General features: G+C 50.0%; 3 protein-coding genes across 26 annotated transcripts in view; 1 reads left to right on the top strand and 2 right to left on the bottom strand.

Annotated features, from left to right (window-relative positions):
• Positions 1–6569, top strand: part of Cnot1 (CCR4-NOT transcription complex subunit 1) — an 83147-nt gene extending 76578 nt beyond the window's left edge. For 9 of the 10 annotated variants that reach the window (XM_078032415.1, XM_040280135.2, XM_013365883.4 and 6 more), the window contains 6 exons: positions 735–908; positions 1722–1871; positions 2720–2900; positions 4629–4761; positions 5934–6068; positions 6236–6569. In XM_078032415.1, the coding sequence (XP_077888541.1) occupies positions 735–908; positions 1722–1871; positions 2720–2900; positions 4629–4761; positions 5934–6068; positions 6236–6314 (852 nt within the window). In that variant the 3' untranslated portion in view covers positions 6315–6569. Of the gene's footprint in view, positions 1–734; positions 909–1721; positions 1872–2719; positions 2901–4628; positions 4762–5933; positions 6069–6235 lie in introns of those variants that run through there. The other variant, XR_013430928.1, reaches the window with a different exon arrangement.
• A 928-nt stretch (positions 6570–7497) lies between these two features.
• On the bottom strand, positions 7498–11266 carry Setd6 (SET domain containing 6, protein lysine methyltransferase). Of its 7 annotated transcripts, none has more exons than XM_078032417.1 (9): positions 11119–11206; positions 10819–10914; positions 10599–10743; positions 10379–10520; positions 10048–10242; positions 9789–9909; positions 8665–8845; positions 8372–8514; positions 7498–8309 (listed from the first exon to the last, which is right to left on the bottom strand). In XM_078032417.1, exons 1-9 carry the CDS (start codon positions 11143–11145, stop codon positions 7986–7988), a joined length of 1374 nt encoding a protein of 457 aa, XP_077888543.1. In that variant the 5' UTR covers positions 11146–11206; the 3' UTR covers positions 7498–7985. The 7 variants fall into 7 exon arrangements, with proteins under 7 accessions (XP_077888543.1, XP_077888544.1, XP_077888545.1 ...); XM_078032418.1 differs by having other exon boundaries at positions 7498–8291; positions 11119–11160; XM_078032419.1 differs by lacking the exon at positions 10819–10914 and having other exon boundaries at positions 11119–11266.
• Positions 11267–12086: 820 nt separating this feature from the next.
• The window catches only part of Ndrg4 (NDRG family member 4), a 41991-nt gene continuing 28062 nt past the window's right edge, over positions 12087–26015 (bottom strand). For 6 of the 9 annotated variants that reach the window (XM_013366070.4, XM_078032421.1, XM_005318247.5 and 3 more), the window contains 14 exons: positions 21744–21849; positions 21420–21540; positions 21276–21338; positions 21075–21135; positions 19575–19661; positions 19448–19504; positions 18982–19085; positions 17809–17865; positions 17674–17725; positions 16780–16827; positions 16593–16628; positions 16411–16462; positions 15056–15094; positions 12087–14128 (listed from right to left, as the gene is read on the bottom strand). In XM_013366070.4, coding sequence (XP_013221524.1) covers positions 13974–14128; positions 15056–15094; positions 16411–16462; positions 16593–16628; positions 16780–16827; positions 17674–17725; positions 17809–17865; positions 18982–19085; positions 19448–19504; positions 19575–19661; positions 21075–21135; positions 21276–21338; positions 21420–21540; positions 21744–21849 — 1038 coding nt within the window. In that variant the 3' untranslated portion in view covers positions 12087–13973. Of the gene's footprint in view, positions 14129–15055; positions 15095–16410; positions 16463–16592; positions 16629–16779; positions 16828–17673; positions 17726–17808; positions 17866–18981; positions 19086–19447; positions 19505–19574; positions 19662–21074; positions 21136–21275; positions 21339–21419; positions 21541–21743; positions 21850–24558; positions 24711–26015 lie in introns of those variants that run through there. The other 3 variants (XM_005318249.5, XM_005318250.5, XM_021721538.3) reach the window with 3 other exon arrangements.

Here is a 26015-nt window from a genome sequence, read left to right as displayed (position 1 = left end):
TTGTGGATATAAACCTTTTGCTGGTATATGTTCAAATATTTCCCACTCTTAGGATTGTCTTCACTCCCTTAGAGGAAGATATTATTGGAAGAAGCTTTAAATTTACTCTAGTCAAAGCTAACCAGTTTTCTAAACTAAATACAACCTTTTGTAATTTGTATAAGAAATCTTTGCCTGTCCTAAGTTCTGTTTACCATTTGTGTATTCAAATTTTCAAGTTCCATAGCATACATTTATTTAATATTCTCAAACTGTTTTTTATGTCTTTAAGATCTGTAATAGTTATTCTTTTTAATTTCCTGATAGTATGATTTTGGGGTTTTCTCCGGTCTTGGTAGGATTTATCATTAACCCTTTAAAAGAACTTTTGGTTTTATTTATTTTCATACCCCTTTTCAGTACTTCAAAAAATTTTAAAAACAGTATATTCTAGGTTCTTCGGTTTTAGTTAGTAGTTCTTTTTCTGCCTTGTTAAAATAGATGCTTAACACTATTTTTTAGTTTTATACAGCCTATTGGAATATTTTTAACTAAGGCTATAGACTGCTAATGTCTAGTTTTTCATGATTTCTGAATGTGAATATTTTAATAAATGAATTAGTGTTGATTAAAGCCCATAAATTTTTGCATCATTGAAGTGTATATATATATTTTTACCTTTTTTTACTTGAGATAATTCATAATAGAAGAATTGTTACTTTTTTATTGTGGGTTGTTTTGTTTTGTTTTAATAGGGTACTCTAAGAGTGCTGCTGGTTCTTTTGCATGATTTTCCTGAGTTCCTTTGTGATTACCATTATGGGTTCTGTGATGTGATCCCACCTAATTGTATCCAGTTAAGAAATTTGATTTTGAGTGCCTTCCCAAGAAATATGAGGCTCCCAGACCCTTTCACTCCTAATTTGAAGGTAAAGTTCAAGAAAAAGTTCTTTTCTCTGATAAGAAGTCAATTTTACTCCCTTCTCCCTGATATGTACACATTGTGTTAGATAAGGGGGAAAACTATCATGTTATTGTGCCTGTTGAGTAACATTGCTGCAGCTGAATATTGGTTCACAGTATTTTTCTAGTTGCTATTTAAAAACTCATTTTGAGAGTGAATTTAGCCATGTTTTCAGAGCCCTAACCTAAGAATGGATTAGATATTTCCTGTCAGACTTCTCATATGACAAAGACTTATGGGACAGACTTTTGTTTGTATTTTACATATTTCGTGGTATGTGCGCGTGTGTTTAAATTGTTGATGTAAAGGAGAAGAAGTCATTTTGAAATGGATACAACCCTGAGATGGATACTAGAAATTTTTATGTATTTTCTACTCCCTTCACCCTGCCCCCATCTAAATTTCTAAAAAATGTGTAATATCTTCTATTCTCTAGGGCATTGGGTGGTGAGCAAGGAAACTCCTTCTGGACTCTTTAATTTTGAAATCTAAATTTAAGAAAAATTGGTTCATGGTACTAATTAGACCTCTCCACAGTACTATCTTGCTTTATTTTAGAAAAGAAAAACATTTTACAGACTAAGGAAATTCCTATCGTTTTGTATTTTGTATTCTTCTAAGGGAGATGAAGTAATAGAATGTGACAGTCCCCTCTTCAGAATATTTGTGTGTGTAATTTCAGGAGGAAAAATTAAAAAGCCCTGTCACTTTCTAGTATAGATACAATTTGTTGTCAGCTCCTGATTGATCTGGTTTTGATTTTTGGCCTTTGTGGCAGGTGGACATGTTGAGTGAAATTAACATTGCACCTCGGATTCTTACCAATTTCACTGGAGTGATGCCACCTCAGTTCAAAAAGGATTTGGATTCCTATCTTAAAACTCGATCACCGGTCACTTTTCTGTCTGATCTGCGCAGCAATCTACAGGTTAACTGGTTTGGCTTAACTCTGCTATGTCTTCCATAGAAAGCATCATTCTGTGTGTCGTCCATTTCAGGAGTTAGTATTTTCAACCTGATTTAAAGGTTTAGAAACATTTTCGTATTTCTTAGTTATATATTTTACTGGTTTATTTCATCAGTGAGATAAGGCTATAGCTTTAGACAAGACAACCTGCAGTGGGATTGTTTTGGGTCCACCCTCCCCACAAGAATAGGCCATTTAGTCGTTCCCTATTTGTATTTTTCCTAAATAAATGAATTCTGGTTCAATTTGGTATATAGAAAGAATGACTTCAATTATCTTTCCAATCCTGCCACACCATGTGACCATAATTTTCTCCCTATCCAAATCTTTTTTTTTTCCCCCCCTTCTTCCTTTGCAGTACTGGCGATGGAGGCCAAGGGCCCTCTACCACCACTGAGCTCCATCCCTACCCCATCCGCCTTTGAGTTGGGATCTGAGTTGCTGAGGCTGGCCTTGAATTTGTGATATTTTTGCCTCAGCTTCCTATGTAGCTAGGATTTTAGGCATTTGTCATCATATCTACAACTGAGATCTTCATTGTAACTGCATGTTTTGGCTTGATAAACTTTATTTAGAATTATGCCATAAACATAGTGATGATATTTGTTTGGATTCTCATGTTTTTATTGGAAGAACCATTATTAGGGCAGTTATATATTTGTTAAATGACCTCACTGAATTAAGTAGGGTTCTATTAATTAAATCACAAAGAACACAGAGAGTAGTTTAGCCTTTCTATGGAGGCAAGTTTAGAAATATTGGTGCTAGAGTGAGTTCTATGAGTAAGTTTTCTGTTTTGCTCATTTAAGGTATCCAATGAGCCTGGCAATCGCTACAACCTGCAGCTCATCAATGCACTGGTGCTTTATGTAGGGACTCAGGCTATTGCACATATCCACAACAAGGGCAGCACGCCTTCAATGAGCACCATCACCCACTCAGCACACATGGACATCTTCCAGAACCTGGCTGTGGATTTGGACACTGAGGGTGAGTGAAGCCAGCCAGACCACACAAATTTTCTGGATTTTTTGGTAACAGTCTGATCACAAAATATAAAAATGCTTTAAGCTACAATAAAAGAATATTCTATCAGTATATTTATAAGTATAGCTGGTTATTTTATCTTTCATTGGACATTATCTGTTCAATGTAAAAGACACCAAAAGAAATTATTCAAAATTCTGCCATATCAGTTAATATTTTGGTCTCTGTGATTATTCTAATATGCAAATAACTTGGTAGTCTATTAAAACATTGGCTTATATTACATTATTAGTCTGCTGTTTCTCAAGCATTTATTGGCGCCTGTTTGCAGACATACTAAATGTGAGGTATAAAAATTTTAACAGGGGGCTGGGAGTATAGCTCAGTTGGTAAAGTGCTTGTCTTGCAAGCACAAAGCCCTGGGTTCAATCCACAAAAAAAATAAAAATAAAAAATAAACAGGACTTCCCTAACTATTTTTCAGGAAGTTCACAGTACAGTTCCTATTACTTTGCATCTTTCCTGGTTGAGCTACATTTCTTTTGGTGCTCTGTATTCATTCTTACATAGTGGGAACCCCAGTTAGCTGCTAAATAGCTGTTATACAGTCCTACTCATTTTAGCATATTGTACTTTAGAAGTAGTATTACTTTTCACTTTGCTGTGGATTCTTCAGAGACTAAGGAATCTTGAGTATATATATACTGCTTGTTTTAGAAGGGATTCAAGAGAGCTTAAAATCAAGATTTGACGAAATTGAATATTATTAACATCCAGACCTTAGCACTAAAAGGAGGACAGCCATTAGGGAAGTGTGCAGGGTGACTATGATAGCTTCATAAACATGAGTGACATCCATATATGATTGCACAAATGCTGTGACTCTACATCATGTACAGCCAGATAATTGAAATGTGCTCTATTTGTGTACAATGAATTGAAATGCATTCTGCTGTCATATATAACTAAGAGAACAATAACAAAAAACCATGAGTAACATCATGCACAGGCAGACATCCAAACCCAGTTAATACTAATTCCAGTATGGCTTATTAAACTTAACATTCTCAAAGTGTGGTTTTAAAACTTTGAGGGGCATTTTCAAGACTTTCTTAGATGGGCTGTGAAGCATAATAATAAGACAAAATTTTATTGTGGTCTGTCACAGCATATAGGAAAATTTCCGCATAGACTGCATGAAATGTGCTACAACTGATTAAATGTATAGACAAAAATGAGAATCCAGTTTTCTTCCATGATGACATTAAAGGGACATGTAAAATGTTAAAACACCTTTTCACTGGATTTTTAGGCTAATTTTTTTAATGTTATTTACATTAACTAAGTGGATTTTATACAAAGTATTCAGCTGGGTGTGGTGGCATATACCTATAATTCTACCAACTCTGGAGGCTATGTCAGGAGGATCATAAGTTTAGTGTTAGCCTAGAAATATACAGAGACCCTGTCTCAAAAAGTGTGGAGATACCAGTTCAGATGTAGAATACTCCTGGGTTCAGTCTCTAGCCCAGCGCCACCTACCCCAGTTTAAAAACAAAACAAACAAACACAAAAAACCTTTAAATTTCTAATGTTGGAACTATCACAGTAAAAACCCACAAAGAGAAACTCTCTGGGAGACTGAAAGCCTCTCTAAGAAGCCCAAATCTTATTTTTCCTTCCTATGTTGGCCTTTTAGAGCAAGGCCTCATTAATTTCTTTAATTTCTAGGTCGGTATCTCTTCTTGAATGCAATTGCAAATCAGCTGCGGTACCCAAATAGCCACACTCACTACTTCAGCTGTACCATGCTCTACCTTTTTGCAGAGGCCAACACTGAAGCTATCCAGGAACAGATCACAAGGTAAAAAAAAGTCATTTTCAAGTTGTTCAAAATTGGCTCCTTTCTCTTCATTTAGAATTCTTAAGAGTTCTTTTCTTTGCACTCAGGTGTTTGGATATTTTTCACATGTCTAAATACCATGTTAAGTATGGGATATAGTTGTGATCAGGATCCATGCCCTCTTAATACTGTTGTTAAAATGTTAACTTTTTGTTTAAAGGGCACATTTTTATTGAGAGGCAGGAATTTCTTTGTGGTAGTGGTAGGAGTGGCAGCAGTATTTTTGACAAGAGTTCTGAATCAGTACAGGCCTAATAAGTACCTCACCAAAAATCCTGATTTTTTTTTTTCTTCTTTTTAATTACTTCTGGGTGGAAAGGAAGGTCTTAAGCAGGAGAAATAAAATGATATTTTACTAACATACAAGTCTGTTTCAGATTGCTTGGGTTATATGTAGGATTAAAGATTGGGAAATAGGTAGATTCTGGTGCTATATATACACTTTAAAACTTGTCGATTTACTTAATAATAGTAATACTTGTGCTAAGTATGGTTTCTTGGATTTATATTCGAAAACTTGATTTTATTATTGGATGCTTAGATAACAATGTACCCTTTTGTGATTGTATATGAATCTGCAGTAAAGTCTTGTTCTTAATCTTCATTCTCTTAGGACAAATTTAGAATTATAGTTGGTAGGTCAAAAGACATGACTATTTAAGTAAATAGTTTACACATGCACTAGTAGTGTTAGAATTTTTTCCACAGCTCTCATTGGATGTTCATTTTTGGAGGGCTGTGTATTTTATCGGCTTTCTGCCTTTCATCCTATTCTGATCATCTTTCAGATAGGAACCATTATTACTTTTAGAGCTCAGGGACAGGATTCAAATCCCCAGGTATACTAGTTACTGCATGCTTTACTATGCTGTGTAGGTAGGTAGATTAATTAATCTGTTTTGTGTTTTTTAAATCTAGCTTTCTATTTTTATTATTTACATTAGTTATAGATGGACACAATATCTTTATTATTTTTACGTGGTGCTGAGGATCGAACCCAGGGCTTCACATGTGCGAGGAAGATAAAATTTGATTTCATGGGGGGAAAAAAGTTATGAAATAAGGTAATAGACATGATCATACTTTTGTACATATTTTCTGTGCTTTAACCAACCCTTTCTTCCTTTCTCCAGGGTTCTGTTGGAACGGTTGATTGTAAATAGGCCACATCCTTGGGGTCTTCTTATTACCTTCATTGAACTAATTAAAAATCCAGCGTTTAAGTTCTGGAACCACGAATTTGTACACTGTGCCCCAGAAATTGAAAAGTGAGTTAAAAGTAATTTTTAATTATCTAGCAGTGGAAGGGGACAGATTTCGTTTATTCTCTCTAGCTTGGGTCTGTGATTAAGAAGGCAGTGGCAGCTAAAGCTCTAGGTATTATTAGGCCTAAACTTTCCTCTCAAGTAAACTTGTTATTGTCTCCATTCTTCAGGTTATTCCAGTCGGTTGCACAGTGCTGCATGGGACAGAAGCAGGCTCAGCAAGTAATGGAAGGGACAGGTGCCAGTTAGATGAACTGTATCTCTGTTGTGTCAGACTCGTGGTCCCACTGCACCAAGTCCATAAACTGAAGAAGCCTCTCAGTTCCTCCTGACTTTTCCAGCCCTTTGGTTCTCAGGCGCCTGCCCCAACTACTGTTGGGATCAGCCTCCTGTCTATGTGGGCACGTTCCAAAGTTTAAATGCATTTTTTGACTCTTGGCCAAAATTTAGAAGATGCTGTGAATATCATTTTGAACTTGTGTAAATATATGAAAGAGAAAACTTTTTTGTCTGGAACTTTTTGAGTTTGTACAAAATGTGTTCAAGGCAAGTACATAAACTGGATCCTTCAATAGGCAGCTAATGCCAATAACTTGCCAAAGGGCATAGTTCCATGTCTTTGGACACTTTACTGTCCCAAAGAATAGTTAAAAAGCCAGTTTAAATATTATGTATTTTTTGTTAATGTGGATAGGAGACCTTAAAAAAAAAATGACTAAAAGATATGATGTGATAGAATTGATATGCCAGGGCTCACAATTGAGATGAGTTGTTTAGCTTTGGGAAAAAGCATGCGTGCCAAAGGGAAAGCAAGTCCTGCTTGAGAACATGCACCTGAGTGAGGCCAGCTCATGTTCTTATGAAGGGAAGCTAGCCCAAACCTAAAGCTCCTATGTCTGTCCTCTCCTGATACTGGCAAACTCTGGAAAAAGGAACCTTACCAAATTGCCCTTCATAGTCATTTTACTTAGGAACAGCTGCATCTTAACAAAATCTTAAGGACCATGCAGTCCCCTTTTTATAAGGATCTTAAATGTTTTGTGAATATATTGGCCCATGAGTTCTATTTTGTAGACTTCCTAGTTCCTAAGCTCTAGCTCCCCCACTTCTGAAGTTAAACATTAAAACTCATGACATTCATGTTAGTCCCCTGTGCCTTTCTCAGTAGCAGCAGCTGCTAGGGTTGGTGAGAAAAAGTGGACAGCCTAGCCTTGAATAGCCAAGAGCCATTGGGAAACATCTTTTCGGGCCCTCGGGGGTGCGGGTAGGGCAGTACTGGAGATGGAACCCAGGAAACTTCTACTTCCTGAATGACAGACAGCACTTTCCCAAGAAATTGTTTAGTGTTGTTTCAACAGGAGAAAACTGTTTGAACAGGTTTCTGTGATCAAATTGAATTATGGATGAGTCGGTATGTAAAACACAATCTCAATTACAATTACCCTACCTTTAATTTTGACCCTTTTTTTCCCTCCCTACACATAAAACAACAGAGGTCTAGGGGACTGTCCTTGGTATCTTCAGGTTTATCCATTGGAAGGCATGCCATCCAGAGTAAACTCAGACAACTGAAAGTGCGAGTAAAGCCAATTTCAGTGATATTACTTACTAAAGTGACTTCCTTATTACAGACCCAGATTTGAATTTGGTCTTCCTCTAAAGTCCATGTTACTAAGTGCTATGAATATCATCTTTCTCCTGGCTTTTGTTAAAGTGGCTATAAAATGTGCTGTTCTTAATTATTAGGTACTCCTCTTCCCAAGTCTGTTGATTCCAACCCTAATGTGTGTCACCTTCAAGAGTATTTAGAGTAGCACCTTTGCTTCTTTTCCATTTGGTATTTAATAAATGCAGAAGATTCAAACCTTCCCCTTCTTGAGCAACAAAGTGTCAGTTTAGACTAAGAAGTTAAATAATCTGCTAACTTGTCAGTTCCAGTAACTGATGTAAGATCATCTTCTGACCATACCTAACCTGTAAGGCCTGCTTTTCCCTCCAGCTGAGTTTTGCATAGGCCTCCTTATTACTGAGTACGTCCTCCTCAGTTTTTAAGTCTGTGGCATAGGTCTGCAGAGTCAAAAGAACACTGTCTCGTAGAAGCTGCCTCCATGATGCTTTGAGCTTGGGGATATTTGTGACTGTTAGTCTGTCCTCTTCCCATTCATCTTCTCCCCATCCATCTCGGTCTTTAAACTCTCTGAACTCCTCCGCAGGCATGCACAGGACCTGAAAACAACCATGGGTCTGGGTCATTTAAGTACTTGCTCGTTAATCACCTTTACACGAGACAATTCTCAGCCCTTTACCTTGAGTGTGGCGGCCAATTCCTCCTCAGTTAGCACCTCCTCACGACCAATCACAAATGCACCCTCTTCCCCTACCATCTCCAGTTTGCATAAGAAATCCCAGCGCTCATATAGTTGGAGCCTTTCAGCTTCACCTTTTGTTCCTGTAGATAAAGTAACAGGGCCAGTCTTGGTATACCCAGGAACTTATTTTCAATAAGTTAACCACTATTTAGCAAAGCTATTATAACCTAAGCTGCATGGGTACAGACACAGCTGTGGTTGTCAAAAGACAAGTTAATGAGACAACTCACCCCGTACTGCAGCTTCACGGACAGTCACCATTTGAATGTCCGCTGTGTCATCCGTGTTGTCAGGATATGGTTCAACAAAACCATACATGTGAATAAGTTGCCAATTAGCCATTTGTCCATAAGTGTTGAAAACCTCCTGGCCTTTAGGAATGGGCCGGGTAGCCACCATCCGAAGATAATCCTGGGATGAAAGGGAGAAGCTGGAGCCATGCCCTTCTGAGGCCAACTCCACGAAGATCACACTCCTCTTAGGAAAGCCTCCAGCAAGTATACTCAGCCAGGGAACTGAGCTGTATCTACCCCCATTCTGCTTTTAGTTCCTGTCACACCCTATACTATAGATTGAAAGGGAGGCCTAACTAAAAAGATCCCAACCTGTGATATTAGGTAAATTTTGTTTGTTCATCTTCTGCACTGAAAAAGTTAGCTTTTAAAAATAAACTATTAGTATGAAGATGTGAAAAAAAAAACCCATTAAACCCAGATCAATATATTAAAAAACAGGTGAAACTATTAATAGCAACATTCACTGTCTGTCAAATATTCCTATAGAATAGAACTGACCCAAGTTAGACTTGGGCTTGTGAACATTCGCACCTCTCCTCCTGAAAACAACTGAGACCATAGCCATTCCAGGCTGCTGTCCCCAGGGCTAACTGAATCTTGACTCACTGACATGGCCAGAGCAGCCAGTGGAGAAGGAAACATGGCTATGCATACCACCCAGTACGGGCACCAAGTAAATGGTGGTAATAACGATTTATGTGAGGATTTTTTTTTTTTTTTTTTTTTTTTTTTGCTACCAAGGATTGAACCCCAGGGGTGTGAGCCACATTCCAAGCCCTTTTAATGGTGTTTTTTTGAGACAGGGTCTCACTGAGTTGCTTGCAATCCTCTTGCCTTAGCCTCCCGGCCACCACACCCAGCTTATCAGGATTTCTTGAGGGCTTTAAAATGTTTTGTGTACAAATGACTTTACTGCCTTATGCATACCACAATTACACAGAATTTCATATTTCACCTACTCATATTTAGTATGAGTAGGAAAACTGAACCCAATTACACTAGTTTGAATCAGATGCTCAGTCAATGCACATAACAGAAACTAGGTGAGATCCACTCACTGCAGAGTATTCTAGATTGGCATTGTGATTGGCTAAGTGGTTTAGTATGTCTGCAGCAGGCACCATCAAAGGGGAATTCGGCTCCTTTTCATCTTCCTCTTCCTCCAGTGGTTCTTGAAAGCTGCCACAGAGAGAACTTGGCTAAGGCCCAGGTTTGGGTGGGGGACTACGAGTGGAGCTCACCGTCTTCTTCCTCCACCACCCTTATCCCTCAATGATGTTCTAAAAAGTTGGGTCCTCCAAGATTTTACTCGCTGACCTGTAGGCCATCACAAGGGCCACTAGCTGGTGGTAGAGTTCCAGGGAGCGAACACTGGGGCCAAAGAGATCCGGATGGGCTTCCATGAAGGGAAGCACGATGGAATAGAACTCGCTGCGAATGTTGGCCAAATCCTTCTCCACTGCCTCCGGGACACCTGTGCCTTGCAGCAGGCGCTGGCGCTCCTCTTCTGGCCTGCAGGTACACCCCAGAGCAGCTCCCTTCACACTCTATCATGACCAGTGCGTGGGGGCCTGGTCCCCCACCCAGGGCAGGGTGGCTGGAGCAATTAGTGAAATGGGAGCTCCACAACCCCTCCCACTGCGCTTACCAAAACATGGGATGCTCCAAGCGGTCCAGCTCGGGCCACAGCGCAAAGTAGGGGCTCCACAGCGAGGCTGGGGCCTGCAGCTCATGGAGCAGCGCCAGCAGCAGCGGCACCCAGCCCGACTGGCTCTGCAACGCGTCTCGCTCTAGGGAAGGCACAGGAGTGAGCGCCCCGGCACGGCTCTAGGGCCTGCCTCGATAACTCTGTCCGCCAGCGTGCCCACCTCGTTCCAGCAAGTCCCGGATCGAGCAGGTGTGTGGCGACAAGAGCGCTGCCCTCGGCACGGCGAATAGCAGCTCCCCGGGCAGCACGCTTTCACGAGTCACCATGCCGTAACCGGCCACAGTGCCCTGCCGGCTCACCGCCACCTGCGAGGGGAGGAGAAACGCCAGTCAGAGCAATCGGGGACGCGCGCCCCTCCACCCCGCCGCACTTCCACTCACCTTGGGGCTCAGCTCCAGCCCTACCCGCCCGCACCAGCTCAGGAAGCCAGCCACTGGGTCGGAGTCCGGCTCGCCTCCGCCCCCCGGTTGCGCCACCTGAGATAACTGAGCCAAGTGACGAGGCCCCGCCCCGGGGAGCCCGCGGGGATGGCGGCGCGCGCGCGCGGGAGACGCGCTTCGCTTGGGGGAGGGAACGCGGAAGAGGGGAACCGGACCTGCGGCTGGGGGCGCAGTGGCGCGCGCTGGCTGCCTCAGGGCGGGGCAGAGCGATGGGCCGGGTGCCGGCCGCCCGCCACTCACCCGCGGGCGCTTGGTCCGGGTCGCCATGGTCCGACTCGTGGCCCGCGCCACCGCTCCGCGTGCCCGCGCCGGCGTTTCCGGCGCTGCTGGCCCCGCCCCAACAGGACGCTGGCGGGCGGGACGTGCCGGAACCACGGGGGCCGGGTTTTGGCGTCGGCGCCGAAGAGGAGTGAGGGTTTCCGTTTGTTCCCAGAGCGTCTGTAACTCCGATTTCCAATTGGATTTAGAAGACGCGCAACCCGAGTGCAGGCCTGTCCCCAGCCGTCCGGAGCCTGGACCCTCCGCTGCTTGCTTCCGGTCTGGCCCCGAGAGCCGAGGCTTCCTGCGGTAGAAGTCCGTGCGAGAACAAAATCGGGGTTCTTTCCGAGGGCGTGGCGGCTGTCGGTTGGCGGGCTCCCCTCAAGGGTGTCCCGGATCCCGGCCCCCGTTACCGAGGGCCATGCGACCGTGATTTGTCCGGTTGGGAGAGTTTGCGCGTTTGTTGGAGAGTGGCGTGCCCCAGCTGGCTCCGGAGCCCGCAGAACACCCCTCTGCCCGATTTCCATCTGCCTCCCGCTTGGCGGGTTTATGTACTTTTTTTTATTAGCTGTCGTGTAGGAGGTATGTGTAAATGAGTAGTGAATGCAGCCAGTTGGGATTAAACATGGAGAAGTAAATTGCTGTTAATTTTGGGAAAACGAGGCCCTGAATGGGTTACAGGTTACAGTTTTGTAGCCAAACAAGGCCAAGTTAATTCGAGCTTGGCCTCACATGGGGCAGATCCTTTATTCTAACACGGCGAAACAGATTATCCATTCTGTAGAATTGATGTTAAGATAGGTAAGGTGATAAGTGGAAATGTAGAGATGGGTGGAAACAGCCCCTGCCCTCAACCGGCACCCTCCACCCCACCCAAGCCCAAGAAGCACTGGCCCTGGCAGCATGAAACATTCTGTCTCTTGGAAAGCTTCCACACAGCATGGCCACACTTAGGTTCTTCTTAGTTTATTAGTTTTTCAGTACAGGTAACTCTTTCTACATTGACAAGGGTTTTATTTGTTTTACATTTTGTCATCTCAAAGTCTTAGGACGTCAGCCACCAGAATACACAAAATTAGGCTCTTCACTTTGTACAGAGAGGAAAATAATAAACTCCCCATTAAAAGTTCACCTTGATCAAAGAAGAGACAACCTCCAATGAAAAACCACACCCAGGAGGACCCAATATACATATATATATAATGTATAGATATTTATAGATATCAGAAAGAACACAGCAAAAAAACAAAAATACTTGCAGTTCTATCTACAGTAAGAGGGTTAATTCTACCAGCTTTAAACAGTCACATTCAATATTCAAAGGAAGCACGTGAGTCAACAGAACTGAGGACAGACTACACTCCACCAGGCCCTAGAGCAATCTAGTAATGGCTTAAGATTATAGAAAGGAGGCTGTGTGTGTGAGGAAGTGCAGATGTTGGAGTCCTCAGCCTCAGAACACCCACACACTACCCTACCCCTTGGCAGCCCTTCATTTTTTCCAGTGCTTTCCTTTCTGGGGGGAGTGGGGGTCGTGACAATTTAGTTAGGCTGAGACAAATGGCTCTGTTTTCTGGGCTGGGAGATTATACCTGGTAAGGTGGGTGGGTGGGAAATAAATGGCAACAGTCCTGGGCATCAGGAGGCAGGAGGGGAGTTTTTCTGTGTATATAGGGAGCTTTTCTCTGCCTGGCCCCTTGTTTACTTCAAGAACCTTCATCTGCCACCCCAGGACCCAGCAAGCCCAGCCCGTGCCCACTCCAGCAGGTAGAGTTGGTGACATGGGGCTTTGGAGTCTGGCCGCCCTGGACCAGCCTCTCCAGATAAACTTGCCTCCTCAGTGATGCCTGCTGGAGATGCTGCCACTGCACAGGAGCTCTGCTGGACAGCACGCTGCTGCTGAGTGGGTTCCCCTCTGGGACTAAGGCAAACAGGGGTCTAAGGAACTCTAAGCTACACTGCCTCTGGCCACCTGCTGGCTCCCACAGGTGGTAACCTTGAAGTTCTTGGGTATACAAAACATACAAGAGCAATCCCAGTCCTTTCCCTGTCCTCAGGTCACTAGAGAGGGATAGGTAACATCTGCCCCAGGGAGGCCTTGGCTCAGAATGGGACAGGGCCAGAAAGTGGCAGAGTATAGCCTAGAAATGGACTGTGTTGGGGTTCCTGCCCTCAGGATTCTCCATGTCCCTAGGCCAAGAAACTCCCTTCAGCCCCTGTTTGGCCCTACAGCACTAGCCTGGGCGCTGCAGCAAAGCCACAGCTTGGCCAGAGCGCCCCCTTGTAGTCACTGTCCAGATGCTTAGCACCTGTTCTACAAACCAGAAACGGATGTGCTTGGTGGAATGCAAGAGGCCTTCAGAGCTCCAGGGTCCCTGGCTGCTCTTTCCTGGCCCCCACATCAGGGTCTGAACCCAACACTGACCATCTCAAAACCTCGTCCCTTCTCCAAACCTGCCTGTCCAAGGGTGGAGCCATATTCTTCCTTTAATCCAGGAATGATCCTGGATCCTGGCCCAAGAACTCCAACTCTTTCTTCATCTAACCCCATCCTCCCTGAGGCCCAGCCCTGTGTCCAGGCTGTTTGTTGGATGTGAGGGCCTGATAAGCCAAGTTCACATGGGGAGTGAGATGAGGGTGGGGGATGGGGACCCCTCAAACCATCTGCAGACTTATGCTGCAGCATCTAAGGTGGATCCCCTCATTTTTTAAAAGAAGTAGCCCCATTTCCCCCCTTTGCCCTCACAAAAATAAACTAAAGGGAAAATGAGCCGGTGCAGGGATGGCAGTGGGACCTCGATGCAGGTGGGTAGGTGTCTTGAGTGGAGCCCAGGGATTCAGCAGGATACCTCCATGGTGTGGTTGACCTGGCCCAGCCCCTCACTGCTCTCTGAGTGGGTGCAGGCCTGTGGGCGGCTGCCATCCACTGAGCTGGCACTGGTGAGAGATGCGGTGCGAGAGCGTGCGAGACGGGTCATGCTGGCCGAGGGCACTGTGGACAGAAACGGAACAGGTGTGAGGACCGCCGGGTAGGGCGAGGCAGCAGCGGCTGGGAAAAGGATAACACAAGCAAAGCGGCCAGCGAGACCCAGTCTTCCGTTGACACAGGTCCATCCCAAGCCAGGGAACTGGCACCATCAGGCCTGAGGCATGCAGGGCTGGCAATGGTGAATGGGCCAAAGGGGCTGTGGCCAGTGGGGCCTTGTGCCAGAGCTATGGCCAGGACAGGGAAGGTGCTGACCAGGCGCCCCTGTTTCCAACCAGGCCTCCCCCAAGAGGATGACGGGAGCCAGATACAGTGACACCTGTAATCCCAGCTGTTGAGAAGGCTGGGATAGGAGGATTGCAAGCTAGAGGCCAGCCTGGGCAACTCAAAAAGGGCTGGGGATGTAGCCACAAACACCAGTACTAGAATTAAAAAAGGATGATGGGATGGGGAAGCAGGATTGCTTTTGTAAAGGAGGACATATGTCATGGTTGCAAGCTGCCCATTTTTGCTCTCATTCTCACAGTTGAGACTTGCAGGCAGCAAACTTCACCCGCCTGAAATCACCTGCCCACCCACCCGCCTGCCAGCCTGTTTGGCTTGGCCAGGGCCAGCATGGCTGCCCACAAGGCCAGACCTGGGCTCTACTTCTGAGGAAGTTCTGTTTCTAACTCCCAGAGCTCTGGAAGCCCCGCAGCCCATGGCATTCTAGAAGCAAGACTGCTCTGAGACCCAGCCCTGAACAGGATAGAGCCCACAGTGGACCAGGATCTGCAGAAGAACAGGAATCTTCTGAGTTTTTGAGTGCAGCAGGACACAAGAGATCTCCAAATCACAGCAAGATGCAACCTGGCTGCAGCACTGCACAGAGGAAGGAGCAGGGGAGAGGCTGGAAGGGGTGTCCATGCATCAGGAGAGGGGCCACAGGGCTACCTGCTCCTCCACTCAGCCTTCGGTCCTTCAAGTATGCAACTAAGAGAGAAGAGCCAGAGAGGGGGTGGGGACAGGGAGACACAACACTGTGAAGATCATGGCTGGGCTGAGGCCAGGGCATCGAGATGGACCAAAGAGATCAGACAAACACACAGGGCCAAGCCACAGGAGCCCAGTCCTGCAAGCCCACCCAAGAGCAGCCCCTGGAAGGACCTACAGCAGGGACTAATCTCAGTCTGGCCCAAGAGAGCCCTTGGATGGGGGTTCTCATCTAACCCCCTCCCACCCTGGCCAGGGACAATGAGAGGCTCATGTGGACAAGACTTTCTGGGCCCATACTCTAGGCCTAGTGCCTTCACTATTCTGTGGGTGAAGTCTCCCCACTTACAGAAGGCAGAGGCCTGCACAATCTCCCAGATCCCTCCCAGCTCCAGTTGTCTGGTGGATTTCTTTAGGGCCCCTGAGGTCACTGGGGCAGGTGCTCATTCATCACCTCCAGAATGTTCTCAGAGCTTCCTGCATGCACAGGGCCCAGCCTCAGACCCTGGAGGTACCTCCCTGTTGGCCCTGGCCTCTCTGCTCTACTTCTCAGAGAGGCTGGCAGGCCCTGGGGCCAAGGGCTTTTATTCCTGGCTATGTCCCCACTATCCCCCAGACTCCCCCAGGTCGACCCCATCAGTTCTTCCAAAGTGTTACACGCTCCAGAGACAGGTGAGGTCTGAGGAAAAAACAAGCGAGTTGGGGACAGAAAGTTTGCTTCCTGCCAGTGGGTGTGCTGGGGATGGATGTACCGGAGTCTCACCATCCCTGCCCCAAATTTTCAGAAAGGATAGGGAACAGGAGCTGGTCCTTCATGTCCTGTTTCCTCAGGGTCTTCAAGTGTTCCTCCCCCAGGTTTGGCTGTCTTCAGGTCTCCTAACACCCAGATGGGCCCACTTGACTTCCCTGGTCCCCAGACCGCAAGCCCACTCCCATAATGCCACTAGGTACCACCCTCCACCTGTGACAAAGGGCCTTCTCAGGTGCCCTAAGAGTCCTTATGTCTCCCGGCCCAGCAGCGGGTGAGTGACTCACCTCAAACAGGCTTCTTGGCAGGACCAAGCTTTAGGCCCTGGACTGGGAGAAGAGGCCTCTCTTTCCCAAACAGGCCTGGTACTGCCCTCAGAAGCGTGCCCGAGGCTGCCTCCAAGGCACAGGCGCCTCAGCTTGGCCTGGGACATGCAACTTAGAACACAGGTATAGTCCAGAGAGCATGGCCCAAGTGCCCACAGGCTCCCCAGCACCTGGGTCCACACTGTGCCAGCATGCCCCCAGCCCACCAGCCTTAGGTCGGGGTTGGGTGGAGGGATACTTACTGTAGCCCATGCCTTGCAGGAAGTATTTGAAGGCCTCAGTCAGCTTCCCTGGCTGCAGGAGAGTGGGACAGCGTAAGCTTTGATAGGCTGCCTGGGGTGCCGCGGGAGGCCTCCCTCGCTCTCCCACAACTGCCCAAGTGGGCCGAGCAGGTGGTGTAATGGCAGGAGGGCAAGAGTCTCACCTGTGTGACTTGTGGGAGCCCTCCAGAATCTGCCATCTGCAAGGGAGAGAGTGGGGAGAGCTGAGCAGCTCCCACTGAGACAGGCTCTGCTGACTAGACACACTGTCCTGCTTCAGCCCTGGGTGGGACCCCAACAGGCCCCTCCCCGAGGCCATGACCACCTTGGGGGCTGGGAGGCAGGGCTCACCTTCAGGAAGGTGGTGGTGGTTGGGTCCAGTTTGGAGTTGCACTCCACCTGGGGACAAGGAGCCAGCTTCAGCAAGACCCCACCCCACCCCTGCTAAGGTGGGTTGTGTGCCCACAGCAGAGGAGGGAGGTACAGGTAGGCAGGGGCAGCCCTTCCCAGGTGCTCTCCTTTCAGGCTCCCCAGGCCCTGGAGACCAGTTGGCATTCCCCCACCGCACCAGGAGGGGCCCGACATCATCAGGTCCTATTCACAACTGCTAGTGGGACAGGGAGAGCCAGGGCCACTCAGGTGGATGGGTCTAGGGAAGCCCCAGGACCAGGGCAATAAGGCAAGAGGTGCTAGGGATCACCAGGAGACTGAGGCCCTGCCTGGGTCAAGATGGCAAGCGCAGCCTCATATACCCTGGTTTGCTGTTTCCCAGGCACATGGGGGCTACTCTGGCCACTTCTGTGCTGAAGGGCACCCACCCCCAGGCAGCCTGCTGCCAGAGTTCCAACAGGAGAGATGACACATGGCTCCCAACACTGTGGGTGCCTGTGGTGGTCAAGGGGAACAGTGGGGTTGTGCTAGTGAATCTATTTCATAATGGGTCAAATTTTAGAAGAAGAGATCTTAGGCTCTGGGCCTTAAGTGCATGGAGTCAGGCAGGACTGCGCTGCTGGAGGAACAGGCTGCCAGCCAGCCCAGCCCTGCGCCAGCTCCTTCCTCTCCCCAGCTCCCTCCACCTGCAGGACGAGTGTGACAAGATGGCTGGGAGGTAGATGGGAAGCCACCATCCACTGCATGTCCCTGAGGCTACCCTGGGCTGTATCAAAACATCGGCCCTGCTGGCCAGAGCCCAGTGAGCATCCAACTCTGAATCCCACCTGAGTCAGGACACAATCCCACACTCACCACCCCATCCTCAGCAGGTGCGTTATCCCCGACTACCAGCATCACGGGGCAGCTGCGGACACAGAGGAAAAGGCTGTCTGGGCTGGGCACGGGGGACAAAGTCCAGAGCAGGCTGGAGGGCCAGCGTTCACTCACCGGAGTGTCTTGGCATTGGGCACCGTCCCAGGCCGGTTAATGTCTAGGTCTCTGCGGCTGCAGGGGAGGGGCAGAGGCAAAGGTGGGCATCCCAGGGCTGGAGGGAGAGTGCCAAAACCCAACACTGCCAACTGGTAAAACAGGGAGCCGTGAACCTGTTCTGCAGAACCAGGGCCCTTGGGCTTCCCTTGTGTGACTTCTAAACCCAACTCAGGCCAGGTGGGCTCCCAGATTTTGCCCTCTATCTCCCTCAGAGTGCTATGGATCACCCCTTTTTTGTGATTCTGGGAATTGAACCCAGGGATGCTCTACCACTAAGCTACCTTTCCAGTTCTTTTTTTCTTGGGGGTGGGTACATGGATTTAACCGGGAGGGGCTTAACCACTGAGCTAAATCCCCAATGCTTTTTACGTTTTATTTAGAGACAGGGTCTCACTAAGTTGCTTAGGGCCTCGCTACATTGCTACGGCTGCCCTTGAACCTATGATCCTCCTGTCTCAGCCTCCTGAGCCACTGGGATCACAGGCATGGGCTGCTGTGCCCAGGCCCAGTTCTTTTTATTTTGAGACAGGATCTTGCCAAGTTGCCCAGGCTGGCCTTGAACCTGGATTCTTCTGGCCTTAGCCTACTGAATCACTGGGATCACAGGCCTGCACCACCACACCCCAATTTGGGCATTGCCATTCTCGTGGGAGTTTCTGCTGCTGGCCTGGCTCCTGGATCATTTGAAAGGCAGGACAAATATGCTCTTGGTCTTCCAACCAATGTTTAATAAATACTTGCAAAAGACAGAGAAGGGAGGGAGGGAGGGCAAGTGGTGGGGGGCCTGGCTACCTTCCCAAAGGACAACCCCCAAAGGACCGAAGAGTGTGGCTATAACGCATAATCTCATCCGACCTCCTGCAGCTACAGAGGTCAGCACCCAGTCTCCGTGTCTTTGGGTCGGGAATGTTGCTAATGACCCCCAGAGCTCCCAGTCAGCAAGGCCCTTTAACAAAGGCCCAAACCCCTCTTCCCTGTATCCCCCAGGAGGGTGCACCCTGGGAAGGAAGCTACCCCTCTCTGAGGCTCCACAGCCTGCTCATCATCTACAAATGGGGAATGTTGCCTCCCTGTCTCCTCCTATGGGTGACTACAGGGAGGGGACCCCCCTGGCCCAAGTGCCTGCCACACCTGTTGTACATGTTCCAGAAGAGCTGCAGGTTGGCTTGGTTCACCACGTTCCCGATCTGCTGCCGGTAGCTCTGCACCAGCTCGGTGTTGTTCACAAGCTCCTCCTGTGCCCGGGGGCGCGAGGAGGGGACAAGGAGGGAGCACAAAGGGAACCTGTGGGTGTCACCTCTAGAGCAGCCCTGGCCCTGCTCCCCATGGGGGGTGGTGGGAGGCGGGGCCTCAAGAGGGGAGAAGAGGGGAAATCTCCCACTCCTGTGGGTCTTTCAAATGCTGGGCATCAGGGATGACAACAGAATGTGGGGCGAGACAGGTCAGATGCCAAATAACCACGCCTGCCTCCTCCTGCTGGATGGGACGAGGGATGGTGCCAAACAGCAGCTTCCCAAGCCTCAGTGACCTTCCTCGCCCAGCCGCCCCTGTTCTGGTTTGAGGACAGCGAGGGTCTGCAGAAGCCCCCACCCCTTACCTGGCTGAAGAGGTGGGAGAGCACCGTGTCTGGTAAAGTGCTGGTCAGGCCAGAGAGCTGCAGGAGGAGGCAGCCAGTGTGAGCACCGCGCAGAGTCACCACCCTGTCCCAGGGACACCACGCTCACCTTGGTGGCAGCCCAGTCGATCCAGCCTTTGCCATTGGGGTCAATGTTCATGAGCACCAGGCCCTCCACGAGGTCTGGGAAAATGAGCTGCAGGGAGAGGGGAGAAGGGCTGGGGGGCGCGGGAAGGATGGGGTGCAGGGAGCCCCCTTCTTCCACCTAGAAAATGGGCTGTCAAATCCTGTCAAGTCCTGCCTGTCTCACAGATGGTTAGGAAGTCAGAGGAGGTGAAAATGCTTTGTAAAATCTTCAAGATGCCATTCATGGATCAACTGGCCGCAGCTTGGGGACATGCATGGGCTGCCATGGTCAGGGGCCCTGCTCATTCTCCTGTCTCGCCCAGCCCCTATACATTTTTTGATTTATTTAGAATATATCACTGTTTCTCACCCCTTTCTCTGTGTGTGTGAATACACATATACTATTTATGTATTTTTTGCCATGCTGGGGATTGAACCCGGGGCCTTGTATGTTAGGCAAGCACTCCACCACCGGGCCACATTCCCCAGCCCCTGTTAATGATATTTTTGAAGGTGTTGCAATTGAGAGTATTAAACATCTTAAAGTCTGAAACATGTTGCTTCTTTGCTCTTATAGAAAATAAAGCCCTTGTGGTATCAATTAGGAACTTGACCTTTTCAAAGCCTGTTCTGTATCAGACGTCATGAAAGGGATCTGAATTTTCTGATCAACTGTGGGTCCGTGTTCAGGAAGAAACAGAAACACACAAACTCCCAGGCCTGTCCAGCCTCTGCAGGAGCGCAGAGCAGCATCGAGCTGCCACGTGATTAAGTGCTGAAACTGGGAACTAAATGAAGTTGAAAACTCTTGCTTATTTATTTATTTATTTATTGAAGGAAAAAATGTTTTGAATGCTAAAAAATTGTTTGTTTTTAGAGATGAAAAGTTTTCCTGACCCCAAACATGATGTTTTTAAAACATGACTTTAAACCTCACAACCCTAATAAGTATAATATTTTGTTAAAAGATTATTCGTGTTCAGATGTTACCTTAACCCTTATTTAGTGGTAGAGCAACTGATGATGTAGTAAGTTGCTAATAGAAATTCTGGCTTTGGATAATAGTAAAGCAAATTATAGTTAGTAATCTTTTGAAAAAAATGTATGGAAAAAGTATCCTCTTTTTATTGTTATAAAGTTAATTTCCTTGGAAGGAAAAAATGAAAAGAAGCTTTTCTAATCAATCAAGAGGCCAGGTGCAGTGGTACATGCACACCTGTAGTCCTCATGACTCACAGGCTGAGGAGGAGCCTGAGTTCAAGGCCAGTCTCAGTAATTGAGTGAGACCCTCAGCAACTCAGTGAGACCTTGTCTCAAAATCAAAAGTAAAAAGGGCTGGGGACACAAGTCAACAATAAAAGGTTCTTGGATTCAATTCCCAGTACCCCCCCCAAAAAAAAACAATCTAATAAGTGAGGAGTGGGAGGAGGAGGAGGGGGAAAGGGCCCAGGGAAGGGATCCTGGGTTGGGGAGAGAAACTCACTGCAAACTTGGCCAGCACGTAGGCTCCGGCTCCCACGCCAATGCCAATCACATACTTGAACCTGGTGCAGAGGACGGCTGGTCACTCTGGGGCTGTGGGTGCCATTTCCCATGACACCCATCCAGAGCAGACCCCACCCTCAACCCTCAGCTTGACATGTGCAGATGGCTCCACAGTGTGGCAGATCAAGAGGGAACTCACCCAAAGTGCTGCACCACACTGGGGAGCATGGCGGCCAGCTGCTCCATGGAGGGGAACTGGTACCTGCAGGCAGGGCAGGAGGTCAGGTCCAGTGCAGCCTGGGGGTTGGGCTGGGGACAGGAGAAGGGGCTCCAGGGCACCTACCCCTGAGGAAACTGCGACGCCCCCATCTGCTGTCCGGGGGCATCCACGTGGCATACCACAAAGTGCTTGGTGATCTCCTGCATGTCCTCAAAGTTGAAGAAGGTGTTGAAGCACAGCTTGTCTGCAAAGACACACCTCTCAGCTGGCTGAGCCGATGGGTAGGGGAGGGAAAGGAGGCCAGCAGACGTGATCAGCCTCAGGGCCCAGCAGGGAAAGCCAGGCCAGAAGAGCTAACAGTGAGCAGGGGTTTACCAGGCCCTGTGGGAGGGCGGAGAGGGGAGGCCGTGCGGAGGGGAGGGCTGCGTGAAACCAGGCTGCACTTACGGTTGAGGCCAACGTCATGGTAGGTGAGGATGGCCGGGCGGTTTCCTTTGGGGGAGCCCCGGATCACCACGTGCAGAAGGCCATAGGGCGTCTCAATGTCATGTTCCTGAAGAGAACAGATAGTGCCAGATGCTCTCAGCAGCCCCCACTCCTGGCTCTTCTGGGGAATGTGGTGGTTGGGACAGCCCAAGACTTCAGGGACTATGGGGTGGCCGCCAGCTAGTGTCCTGCTCCCATCACCCAAGCAGCTCCTACTCCCGGGAGGAAGGGTCAGAGGCAGTACCCGTTCTCAGAGGTACTCAGCATAGCGACAACAGCAATTGCAAGCAAAGTTCTGGTCCCCTTTGTAAACCAGTCAACAGATAGTGCTGCCTGGGCCAGGCCCAGCCCCCTACCCTATACTCAGTCCTTCAGGGGCCAGGAGGCCAGGTTTCTGCATCCTGCTGCAGCCCCTCAGGATAGCTCTGCCACCCAAGCCCAAGTCCCCCCACCTCAGAATCCTCAAGGGCTCCCTGCTGCAGAAGGGGAATAGCCTCAGAAGCCTGCCTGGCACCCTCAGAAAACACCCTGCCCTGCCCCACAGCCCTGCCCAGGTCCCCGCTGCAGGGCCCTTGCTCCTTCCACCTTGAATGCCCTTCCCAGAAGCCCCAGCATCCAAGGTCCCCCTTCAGGCAAGGCAGGGTTAGACACCCACCCCTCCCCCAGGCTGCTGCAGTGCAGCTCCTGCTCCTCCCGAGTCCTTGGCCTGGGTTTTGCTGCTCAGAGTCACCAGTCTTGCAGGAGGACCTGGCTTTGCCCCTTACTATGTGACTAAGCAGGGCACCTCATGGATTGCACGGTCAGCAAGGAGTGACAAGGTGCCATCCCAATGGCCAGAGGCCACACCCTGGAAGCCACATTCTGCCTGGAGGCCTGTCCTCCAGGCAGCCCTCCCTGTCCACCCTCAGGGCGCATCAGATCCAGGCCTGCTCCCTGGCCACTGACTAGACACTTTTCATGTGTTGTCTCCTCTATTCCTCGAGCTGAATGGAGGCAGAGGGGGAGGAACGGAGGCCAGAAAGGAGAAGTGACTGGCCCAAGGTTGAGCCCTACTCTGAGCCTAGAGTAAGGCCGGGGCAGGGGTGGGAGTGGAGGGGTGGCATCCTTGCCACAGCCTGTCTCAGAGGCCAGAGTTGGCATCAAGGGCTGTTTTCTAAGGAGATCAAGTTTCACCCAAGAGACCTCCTGAGCAGGCAGCCTCTGCACGGTGGCAGCCCCTGTTGGGGCGTCCTTGCCACATCCACCAGTCACTCGCTGTTCAACCTCAGCTCTGGAGGAATGAGGTTGGGGTGCACAGGGCAAAGCTCTGTGGCGGGGGCTCTCTGCAGCCTCTGGGTCAGCCTTTGCCCTGCTTGGCAGAAACCAGGGCCTGGGGCACCTTCCAAATACAGACCCCCAGCCCCACCCTCTGTCGAGTGTGGGTGAGGAAGCCCAGCCTGTCCCCTCCCTGCCCTGGTGTGTCTGCAAGTGTCTGCAGCCGCCGCAGAACCGCCCTACTGTGTCCCATCTCCGCGGGGCGGCAGAGGGCTGGCGGCTACCTTCCCGCGGGGCCAGGTGACCTTGACCGCCCAACGACCTCCCAGCGCTTCCTCTGACCCTTGGCGGGGAGCTCAGGCCCAACACCCCCCACTCCGGCAGCTCAGAGTTGGGGGTCTCCCCAAGAGCCGCAGTCTGCACCCTCAGAGCCCCCCAACTCTCAGGGTCTGGCGCTCCCATTGGCTCTCGGTGACGTCATGCCGGAGCCCGCCCCCCCTCCCCAGGTGGGCGCCGAGGGATGCACTGCGGCAGCAAGAGAGGGGGCTCTGACATCCCCTCTCAGCCTGGCTCTCCGTGACCTTGAGGGCTGGAGGAAGCAGGGGTCTGAGCTGGGCTTTAGCACACTGCGGGTGGTGCTGCGACTGTCAGCCGCATCAATTATTCAGGGGACAGGGTCTGCATGGGCGGTGGATGCTGACGTAGTGGCAAATGCAGTGGGCCATGGCATGGTCTGCCAACGGACAGGCAGGTGTGGTGGGGCAGGCCTGCCTGGCTTCTCCCTCCTTCAGGTAAAGTGGCACAGGGCTTGGGTACCTGCTGCTCTGGGGGGCAGGAGGAGGTGCCCTGGGCCCCCCACCTAGGGGCATGTAGTCATCCCTCCAGCGCTGCCTTCCCCAACCTACAAAATAAGTCAGGGTCACTCCTTTTTGTCCCCTTCCCTGCAAGGTCCCCTGCCTGCAGGTCCAGACCTCTGCTCCTCTGTGCCCTGGAAAAGCAGGAGCAACTCCTAAGGCAGAGGCTGCCTGTCCTTTCGATGGCACTACTGCAGCCATCCAAACTCCCGGCAACGCCTCCAGGACAGGACCACAGACAGACACCAGGAGCACAGCCTGGCGCCCACAGCAGACCACTCTTCCCCCACTGGGTTGAGGAGGTCCCAAGGACCCAAGCAGCCACTCAGACAGGCACATGGCAGGCAGAGAACACCCACCAGGGTGTGCACACACTGGCACACAGGTCCACACAGGCCACGAGAAGACTCGGACAGTACACTCCTTCCATTTCCTGAAGATGCCACCCCTCCAGGCCGCCCCCCAGGACCTGAGTAGCAGCTGCCCTGATGCACCTGCAGACCAGGTCACCAGGAAGACTGGGACCTCCTGCTTTGCCCCGGTGACTCCAGGCAACTGAGGGCAGAGCTGTCACCAGACATGGGCAGAGGATGCCTTGTCCTTCCTGCAGGTCACAAGGATGCCCTGTCCTCCCTGCGCAGCTGGCTGTCCCCAGGGCCCTCACTCACCCCATCCCAGCACTCCGGCATCTTGCCGAGGGAGGGAACTCTTCGATCAAGGAGGGCAAACAAAGGCCTGAGTCACTCGGGTCCGGAGGAAAGGGTGGCTGAGTGGGAGACAGTCTGCTCTGTGACGGGGCACAGCTCCCAGGCCATTTATACGCAGATCCTGGCCCAGCCCAGGCCCGCCCCTCCTCCCTGCAGCCACTAGCTCTCCCCGAGTCCCTGCTCTGAGATTGGCTGTTGGAGACAAACCTGGCTCCGATTGGCTTCTGAGGTCCTCGCTCACCCCAGCCTCATTCCTGCTTCTCCGCCCCAGCAACACCTCATTCTGGATGGTCCCCAGCCCCTGCCTCGATGTTCGCCTGCCCCCCAGCACCCAGGCGCCCTCCAACAGCAGCAGTGTACACAGGATCCCAATAAGACGGGAGCCAGGGGGCCACCCTGCATTAGGTACCCAGGGGCCTCTTACAGGCAGGGCAGGACCCACGGTATATGCCCCACAGAGGCAGAGCCCCTGACTCACATCCTGGGTGCAAAGGGTCCAAGGCCAGACCCCGAGCCCCAGCTTCCCCAACAGGAAGGCGTGGATCTTGAGAAGACCTGAGGAATTGCTTTGGGGGACAACTGGGTCATCTCCCTGCTTCAGGAGGACTGATCCTTCTCCCCTACCTGCCAAGGGCTCTCTCTCACTCTGCCCACATATATGCCCAGGGCTTGCCCACACTGCTGAAGGGGGCTTTGGGGTGGGGGTCCTGGGCAGATTGCAGGAGCAGGGCGTGGAGAACACACTAGTTCTCTACCCCACCCCTGGCCCGATGTAAGGGACTTGAGGCTTCCAGAGAGAGGAGGAGGAATAGGAGGCCTTTAGTCCAAGCTGACCCGTGCCTTCCACATGGCCAGCCAGACAGACCCTTCTCCTGGAGCCAGTGGTGTGGTTCCCGGGCACAGAGCTACCTCGGGCACCATGCCCTGGCCTCCAGGGCAGCAGGAATGTGGGTGGGGGGCTAGCCTGGGACATGCAAGCAGAGGCCACAGAGGAGAAGGACAGTTGAGGGGAGCAGAGGAGGAGGGAAGGTAAGCCAGGGAGGAGACCAGAGGAGGGAGCCCTAGGGCAGAGAACGGGAGTAACAGAAAGGGCGGGTGCTGGGCACCTGTGCCCCGGTTCTGTCTCACTGGTGAAGGAACACGCGGCTCACCCCAGCCTGTGTCTACAGCCTTGCTCTCGGGCTAGCCCCACCAGAAGGCAGCGGATGCTCTGACCACGGCTGCCTGCTGACCTGCTCAACACCGGCCATGTATACTATTCCTGGCCGTGTCCTCTGTCTCTGGGCACCAACATCTTTCCCTGCCCCATCTCTGACCTCTCACTTCCTAGCAAGAGTGCAGTGGTGTGGAACGGGGTCTCCCCCAGCCCCTCCAGTCTGTCCATGCTCCCCATTTCTGCAGCTACACAACACAGGAAT

This window comes from Ictidomys tridecemlineatus, chromosome 15, assembly GCF_052094955.1.
Source record: "Ictidomys tridecemlineatus isolate mIctTri1 chromosome 15, mIctTri1.hap1, whole genome shotgun sequence".
In the NCBI taxonomy this organism is placed as follows: domain Eukaryota; kingdom Metazoa; phylum Chordata; class Mammalia; order Rodentia; family Sciuridae; genus Ictidomys; species Ictidomys tridecemlineatus.
Note: the sequence above shows the minus strand (reverse complement) of the source record. Positions and strands in the feature narration are given on the sequence as shown.

Coding starts and splice junctions, on each gene's coding strand:
- Setd6 (XM_040280140.2), bottom strand. CDS start 11,145: ATGGCGACCCGGACCAAGCGCCCGCGGGTGAGTGGCGGGCGGCCGGCA. Junction 10,744..10,818: donor GGCTGGAGCTGAGCCCCAAG/GTGAGTGGAAGT, acceptor CTCCCCTCGCAG/GTGGCGGTGAGCCGGCAGGG. Junction 9,910..10,047: donor GCCCTTGTGATGGCCTACAG/GTCAGCGAGTAA, acceptor TCTCTGTGGCAG/CTTTCAAGAACCACTGGAGG.